The sequence below is a fragment of the Elephantulus edwardii genome, unplaced genomic scaffold (assembly GCF_000299155.1).
Source record: "Elephantulus edwardii isolate Elephantulus edwardi_28Jun2011 unplaced genomic scaffold, EleEdw1.0 scaffold00377, whole genome shotgun sequence".
Taxonomy (NCBI): Eukaryota; Metazoa; Chordata; class Mammalia; order Macroscelidea; family Macroscelididae; genus Elephantulus; species Elephantulus edwardii.
The window spans coordinates 1,038,856-1,047,901 of NW_006400127.1; the positions used below are offsets into that span (position 1 = coordinate 1,038,856).

Below are 9,046 nucleotides of genomic sequence, written 5' to 3' on the forward strand. Positions count from 1 at the left end.
CTCTGGTAGCAAGATGCTATGCTGCAATCCCAAACATACATGTTTTGAATCCATCAGCTGCTCTGTGGGAGAAGGATGGGCGGTCTCCTCCTTGTGATTTACTGCTTCTGAAACCCTACTGGAGGCGCCAATAGGTCAGACCCAATTTGAAGGTACACCACATTCTGATTCTGATTTTTATAAAAGTCTCAGATTTTTATAAAAGTCTCAAAGATATAGTGTAGGCCATTAGTGGAAAGTTCGTATTTCCTTTTGAGTAAAATAATACCCATGTACAAGTAGTTTTAAAGTCTGTTTTCACACCTTAGCAATTTAGAGAGAAAAGATCCATGAGGATGATCAAGACCTTGCTGAATGAGAGATCTAGTCAGGATGGTCATTAAAAGTATTACTATTAAGTTCTTATGCCTGTAACAGCTTTGTTCTGTGCAATAATCCAAGCAAGACTATTCTATTGGAACAAGTGATTGAGTAGACAGATTTTAAATACTTGGATTTGATTTTCTCCTATGTTTTCTTCAGAATTTTATTTGCTTGCTTGCTTACTTTTTTTGAGAGCAAGAGAGGTGAAAAAGAAATAAATAAAGACTTCCAACATTAAGAAATAATAATTCTCCAGAGAACTAAGCATTGATTTTTTTTCCCAAGGACGCTGTATGACTATTTTCCCTGGGATTGGCATGCAGAAAACGGGAGGAATCTGCTCTGTCCTGTGAACACAAGCCCGTTTCAGGTGGAATAAGTTTATCTTTATTCTAGGATGATATTTTTTGGCCAGTGTTTTCATGCTTCCTTTGTATTTTGCCTTCTAGCACATTATCAAGTTACAGTGATTTGAAGAAAGAAGCTCCTGTGAGCCTCAGTACTCCTAAAACCCCAACCAAGTATGGATTGACAACCACACCTCAGCAAAAACTCCTCTCCCAGGAGCCACCACAGAAGCAGGAGGATGACACAGATCAAACTCAGGGTGTACAGACTTGTGTGGCCAATGGTGTGATGGCAACACAGAACCAGATGGAATGTGAGGAGGAGAAGGTGATCCCTCTTAGCCCAGATACTTCTATTCAAACCTCTGAACCTTTGCTTGATAGTAACTTGGTAAATGGAGAACGAGATGAAACTGCCACAGGCCCTGCATCACCCACCACAAGTAACGGTGATGGAAATGCCTCTGACAGTAACTGCAGGACTCCTGGTATAGACCCTATGTTCACTCTGGAAGGAGAGACAGAAACAGAAGCCAAGGTCCAAGAGAGCGAAAATGGAGAATGCCCGCTGGACCTGGAACAGATGGATCAGAATCATGAGCTGAAGGTAATGTCTGTGAATGTGACTCAAAAATAGGGGGAAGCACCGGCCATTCCTCCCATTGCTGTTTTCAAATTGTCTATTTTCACAAAGTTACTATTGAGTCAGTTCCAATTTAGGGCAGTTCCCATGTGTTTTCATAGTAGAACTGCACTCCACAGGGTTTAGAATTAAGATTGCCAGAACATTCTTCCAAGTTACCTCTGGAAGGATTCAAACAGCCAACCATTCGTTAATAAGTAGGTTTATGCATTTGCTCCACACAGAGCCTCTTTATTTTATGATACCTGTGAAACTGATGGGTCACACCACCCGCATGACCTGAGTAGTTTTCAAGCTCTCACTTCTAATGAGTGTTTCTCCTGCACTCTTAGGAGTGATTGCACTTTTTCTTCTTCTGTGCATTGGTATAAAAAAACCACAAACATGTTGTTCATGTGTAGAAAGGAAATATTTACATATTACTTAGCAGATGAAATTTACAACTTGCAGCTCCTAATTTAAAAAAAAAACAACAAAAAAACACACCCAACCCTTTCTACTTAGTACTTGATTTATAATGTTGGAGTTTGAAAATCCTGTATAGATCATTCATAATTTAGTGATTCATTGATAGAAGAAATAGTCCTGGAGAGATTAAGTGAGTTTCTTTTCTAAGATTGCACTACTGGTTAGAAGCAATTACCACCCATAACTCTTATAGTCTGATTCCCAGACCAGTGCAGCTCACTTGCCTTATGTCAATAGTGCCAAACACTACAGGGTGGTGGGACTTTGATGAACTTGAACTTAATATCCTCTCAGTGAACCACTTTTGTGGTCGTTCTGCTAAAACGCAGATAACAATGTGCTAACAAAATACATTCTTAATTTACCGGTGTTACAACAGAAACTTGTATATATCATTCTAGTCACAGAGCCATGACATTTTTGTTCTACAGTTGTATCAGTAAAGTGCTTTGAACATATTACTAGATTTTTATAAATTACTTTTCATTTGTTGATCAAGGATGAGATACAGCAGGCATCATAAAGTTTCTTATAGTTGAAAGTTTTTTATATCTCTGAAGATAAGGAAAAAAGTTTCTATTAGTCTCTCTTCTCCTTTCTAAAAGAGTTGAAAATTGAGCATCTGATAAGAGGAAACCAACTCCTGTATCTGACCTTTTATGGAGCTTTACACAGAACTAAGATTACTATATTGGAGTGAAAAGTGATTATTAGATGTTCTGAGAACTTTAAAATCCACTTTATGATAAAATTATCATTGACCCTTAGAGAAATCTAAAACAGAAGGAGAGCCAATATTTTAGTTTGTGAATTTTTCTTTTTAAAACTGACTTGTTAAAAGAAGTGTCTAACATGAAGAAATGCTCAAAATCACTGGCAAAAAGAGATGCAAACCAAAATTACAATGAGATACCTTGTCACCACAATAGCAGTGAGAAAATTTAACAGGACAGCAAGTAATAAATGTTGGAAAGGATGTGGAGAGATAGGAACTTTTATACACTCCTGCTTGGATTGTAAAATGGTACAAAGTCAGTCTGGCACTCCCTCAACAAGCTGAACATAGATGTTCCATATGACCCAGCTATTCCACTGCTTGGAATATACCCTGAGAAAAGTAGAACTGAGGTAGAAACAGATTTGTACACCATTGTTCATAGCAACATTATTCACCATTGCAAGAACAGGAAAACAGCCCAAATGTCTCACCACAATCAAATGGCTTGAGAAATTATGGTACAATCCCACAATGGAATACTACACTGCATGCACGAGCAATGATTTTGTAAATCACGACCTAATGTGGGAGGGACTGGAGAACATTATGCTGAGTGGACTCAGTCCCATAAGGACAAATAACGTATAAGACTATTGTTGTAGAAATAGATAACTAGTAAAACATGTATGAGGATCCAAGGTTCGGGGGAGGGAAAGTAGAAACAGAGGTGTGAGAATGAGCAGGGAGGTAATCAGAGGGTTGCACAATTTGATGGGTGGGTAAAGGAAGTAGGAAAGACCTGTGAAAAACAATGTATATCAACTCTGTAAGTAAACCAGTATAAAATAATTTCTTTTTTAAAAAGTGTTTTAAGCAGAAAAAGTAAAAATAAGGAAGTGGGTAGGAGAAAGTGAGTCACACTTTCTAACAGTATCTGAAACGTTAAAAAACAGGACATTGTAAAGTTAATCTCCACACATCTCCATAGAGTAGGAGATTTTTAGTGTCTGCTTGAACTGTGGTGCACAGAAGAGAAGGGGAAATCAAGAAACTTCAGACTCAAGTGTCTGTTCCTTGACAGTTGGGATGATGCTACTAGCAAGTACTTACAGAACAGTAAGAACTGTTTGTTCATATTTTAAGGGAAATAGTTAAAATTGGTGATTATGATGCCTTTGATTGTTGGGAGATTTTTTTGGTAATAACTGTGACATTTTCATAGGTTTGGAAGAGACTTAAAGCTTTTCCATTAACTTAGTCAAACATGGAATGATGCAGCCACTTTTTCCCCTGACATGAGCATGAAGGAAGGGGTAGTACATGCCGTATGTGGGAAGGAAGGAAAGTGTATCTCTAGAGTTGTTGGTCCAATTATCTAATTTCTTGTTCATTTAAAAATGTATATTAGGATTTAATTCCTACAGTGTGACAAGTACATGTATATAGTACTTAATATCCTTTACAGAAATTTCTGCCCTCATAAATAGTTCCCCAGAAACTGAGCACCCAGGTTCAAACTCCCAACCCCAGTGGGTCTAATCCCCACATTTTGCCCTGTGTGCTCCCTTAGAGTGACAGGTGGAAAGGTATGTGACCCAGCCTTGGCTTAGTTATTCCAGGCCCCCTTGACTCACAACAGCCCTTCCCCAAGCAGAATCTCACAAGTGAGCTGGACTTAATAACATACAGCTCACTTAGTGGAGAAGGCTGAAAGAGTGGGCAGGATTTGGCTGAATGCTCACCAGAGGTGTCCACAGCTCAAACTGCCTGGCCACACACTACGCAGCAGCCCCTGCCTCTGTGCTTGGATCTCCACACAACATCCACAGCCTTTAATGTCCTATTTCAAACTCTGTGTCAAGCATTAAGTGATACATACAGTTATCTTTATGCTCTCAGGTTTTTACATTTTTGGATTTTAGAATAACAAATGCAATGCATGTTAGTAGTATATAGCAGACCAGACAATTAACTCTCAATCAGGAACTGTTAATTCTTGTGGTTTGTTTGCTAGCTAGCAATTTGATCCGATACAAGTCAGTTGTATTGTTCAAGGTTTTTGTTTCCCAAAATAAAAAGGCAGGCTCTAAAACTATCTCGAATCTTAAATTTCTTTTCAGTGGCAATACAGTGATTCTTTTTGGCTATATATAGGTTTTGGAAGCATCCACTTCCTAAACAACATGCCTCTGGAAACTATGAATTTTAATAAATGATCATAGTTATAGAAAGGCTTAAGGCCTTTTTTTCATAGGGTCACTGTGGGTCGTGCTCAACTCAACAGCAATCAACAACAACAATGTGTATAGGTATATTCCTTTGTTGATGCCACTCTCCAGGTTATTATCTGTATAATATATAGGGCTGCTAACCAGCAGATCTGAGTTTTTAAATCCACTAATCACTCTTAAAGTTTTATAGCCTGAAAATGCCGATGGAGAGTAATTGTGAAACAGAATTGACTCATGGCAACTGGTTTGGCTTTTTTTAGGATTTCTCAAACTGCCAGTTATGTTTAGTTTCTAAGACTTAATACTTGAGTTTCACTGTGTAGACAGCTGAAAATTTATTTAATTCCTCCCTCAATGTAGAGATTTATAGCAGAATAATATTAAGAAATAAATTTAATTAAAACAATATTAAATTTAATAGGAATTTTCTAAATGCCCACCAGAAATCAAATTACAGAATAATTACACACATATTTCAACAAAACAGATACATATTAAACTATATCCTGAGAAATTATTAATATTTGAAAATAGTTGTTAAATTGATTCACTAAGTTTATTTAACCTCAAGGGTAAAAACAGAATATTATTCTTTATTATGTAAAAGATAACATCTACATAATTGGTACTATTGCCTTTCATATACTACACATGTCTAATGTTTACATTTTTAGCAGCATTAGCATTCTAGAATAAGTAAGCCTGTGTTTTCAAAAACAAACAAAAAACACACTTCAGATGCAAATGAATATTTTTAGCATTTTGTGATACCTTTAAACTCTATATTTTTAGTTCTATTAACAGTATCTTTCAATTAAGGTTATTTATAGATTAGGCAGATTAGCCCATGGATTAAGCAGATTAAAAGATTAAAGTCTAGGTATGGGAGAGATTTTTGTTATAAGGAAACATTAAAGTCATAAATTATAGGGAAAGGATAACTGTGGAATTACGTGTGTTTTCACACATGTGTGCAAATACATACCCTCAAAAGCAGCCAGGAGCACTATTGGATACTATTATCCAATTGCTGTTTGGATGATGAGTTTAATTTATTGTAAATAGGTTAAACTATGTTGAGCATGAGCTTATGAGACTCACATAAGTGAGTCAATATATTTTAGGATTAATTTCATGTAAATGTTTACTTTTTTCAGATTTGTCAACTTTAGAGATGTTTAGTGGGTGAGGTGCATTGCTTTAAATGGTTCTTCTAGACATATTCTTTGTAATTCCCATCAGATGACCGGGTGAAACTATGCCGATAAGTTACTGTGGCCCACCTACTTATTGTATAACTTTTCCACATAAATATGTCACCTCAGAGGTGGGAAGCAGGTAATCTTACCACCAGCAAGAAATAAGAGCCAGGAGTGGAATGTGTTTTCTGGACCTAGGACTGAGAACATCCTAGATCCAGGAAACAGTTTTAACACCAGAGAGGAAAGAGAGCAAGAAACAGGTGGTAGAAGCAAGATACCTGCTGAAGACAGTACAGTGGACATCCCAGCACACAGAGCATTGTGCCTTAAAATAGTTATGGCAGTATGTAGACAAGGAATTGTAAAAAATTCAGAATTTACAAGAGAACATGGAATGTAGAATATCATTGCTGATTTCAAATGAGTCTTGGCTGAAAGCAGAGAATTTAAAAATGTTTACTTGGATTTTAGTAACTGCAAAAGCATGTTGTGTACCATTGAGTCAGATCCGACCCATAGCTGACCCTCCAGTGGGTTTTCAAAAGCAGTTGATCGCACAGGAGGAAAGTGCCCAGCCTTCTCCCGTGAAGCAGCTGGTGGATTCGAACTGCATGCCTTTGAGGTTGCAGCGTAGGTTTTTACCACTAAGCCACATTATGGATAACATGCCAAAGATAAGAATTCCAGAATACTATGATACCTGTACCTAGACCACAGGCATTTGTCCAACAAAAGAGAAACATTTTGTGGTTTAAAATCAGGAAAGGTTTATATCAGGGTAGTATATTTTCAGTGTTATGTGTAGCATAGAACCCAAACCACCCCAGGCTGACCTTATGGCAAGTGTTCAGAGGCATTAATGACATGGGAAGAGATTGCTCATCCTGTACTTATTCAGTCATTCAGTCGTATACTATGCAGGTCATTTGAGAAGGTGGACTCTATGAAGAAAACCTTGGTTTTAAGATTGGAAGAAGACTCAGTAACAGCCTGCCATATGCAGATAGTGCTTGCTTAAAACCAAGATGACTGAAGTTCTTACTGACAAAGATCCTTCAGTGTGTTGTCGCATGCCCTCAATTTGAATCAATTCATAGTTGACTCACCAGCAGGTTTCCAGAGACAGTAAATTGTGCAAGAGATGATTGCCATCCTTCAGCCCCGGAGCAGCTGATGGATTTGAACTGCATGCCCTTGGGGTTGCTGCACATGTTTTTACCACTAGTCCACAAGAGCTCCTTGTATTACACCTCTCTCCCTTGCTCTCCCTCTCCCACTTTCTTCCCTTCTCTCTAATATCTTTACAAATTTGTCAATCAGTGACATCGTAACTGGGAAAAGATTGAAGCTGTCAAAGGGCCCATTTTAATTAGATCCCAAATCAACACCCATGTAAGCAGCTGTCAAAGAATAAGATGACATTTTTCATTGGGATCATATCCAAATGAACATTTGGAAATGTTAAAAAGCTAAACTGTTACCTTGAGAAATAAAGTGCACCTGACCCAAACCATGATATTTTCAACCACCTTATATGCATAAGACATGAAAAGGAAGACTGAAGAATGCCTTTAAGTTATGGTGTTGGCAAAGAATGCTAAATATCTGATGGACTTTCAGGAGAATAAACCATTTTCTTGAAACAAGTACATTCAGATTTGTCCACAGAAGTGAAGATGGCAAGATTCCATAGCATGTCATTTGGGACATTACTATAAAAGTCCAGTCTGTGGAGAAGGCCATCATGCTTCATAAAGTAGTTGTTGTTGTTGTTGTTGTTGTTGTTGTTGTTGTTGTTATGTGCCGTCGAGTTGTTTGTGACTCATAGCGACCCTATGCACAACAGCCCTAAAACCTGCTCTGTCCTGCACCAACCGCACCGCCTCTGACACACCCATCCCGATTACCCCAGTCACCAAATCATAAAGTAGAGGATCAGCAAAAACTGGAAAATCCTAAAGGAGATAAATTGAAGCAGTAGATGTATGGGCTCAAATAAACCATTTGTGAGGATAGTACTGGATGGGGCAGCATTAAGTTCTATTATACATGGGGTCACTATGAGTCAGAACCAGCCTTGGAATAGGACATCATGTCTGGAAAGGAAGAGGATCAGCAAAAGAGAGGAAGACTTCAACAAGATGGATTGACATAATGACTGACAGCAGTGGCCTTGAGCGTGTCAGACATGATGCAGATAGCACAAAATAGGACAGGGTTCAAGTCTGCTGTTCATAGGGTTGCTATGAGTCATACTCGATTTGATGGCACTTAACAACAGTGTTGTTGTTGTTATGTGCCATCGAGTCACTTGTGACCCATAGCGACCCTATGCACAAAACCCCTAAACGCCATTCTATTCTGTGCCAACCTCACTGTCTCAAACACTTTCCCACCACTCCACTCACAGAATCGATCCATCTCATTGAGGGTCTTCCTCTCCTGCGCCGTCCCTCCACTCCCAAACATGATGTCCCTCTCCAAGGACCAGTCCCTCCTTGCAACATGCCCAAAGTATATCAGACGAAGCTTCAAATCCTTGACTCGAAGGAGCATTCCGGCTTTACCCTCTCCAGGACAAACCTGTTTGTTCTCCTAGCAGTCCATGGTATGTTCAACACTCTTCTCCAGCACCACAGCTCAAAGGCATCAATTCTCTATCAACCCTAGTCACTGACCAACACTCCAATGCATAGCACATAATTGCAAAGACCATAGCCTGGATCAGGAGCACCTTAGTCTCCATCCTGATGTTGTTGCTCTTCAGTAATCTTGAGAGATCCCTCACAGCTGACTTTCCCAATGTAATTCATCTCCTGATTTCCTGGCTGTTGTTACCAAGAGTGTTGACTGTGGAACTAAGTAAACTAAAAGTGTTAACTATCTCAATCTCTTCACCATCCATACTGATGCTGCCAATTGGCCCAGTTGTGAGAGTCTTTGTTTTCTTGATATTGAGCTTCAATCTGTATTGAGGGCTGCAGTCCTTGACCTTCTGCAGCCAGCGCTTCAGGTCCTCCTCAGTTTCAGCAAGCAGGGTTGTGTCATTCGCATAATGCAGGTTGTTGATGATT

At 38.8% G+C, this 9,046-nt stretch overlaps 1 protein-coding gene across 1 annotated transcript in view; it reads left to right on the top strand.

Moving 5' to 3' along the window:
• FGD4 (FYVE, RhoGEF and PH domain containing 4) overlaps window positions 1–9,046 on the top strand; it is a 95,594-nt gene that overhangs the window by 26,747 nt on the left and 59,801 nt on the right. Inside the window, exon 3 of the mRNA XM_006902181.1 lies at window positions 813–1,317. Coding sequence (XP_006902243.1) covers window positions 813–1,317 — 505 coding nt within the window. The remainder of the gene's footprint in view (window positions 1–812; window positions 1,318–9,046) is intronic.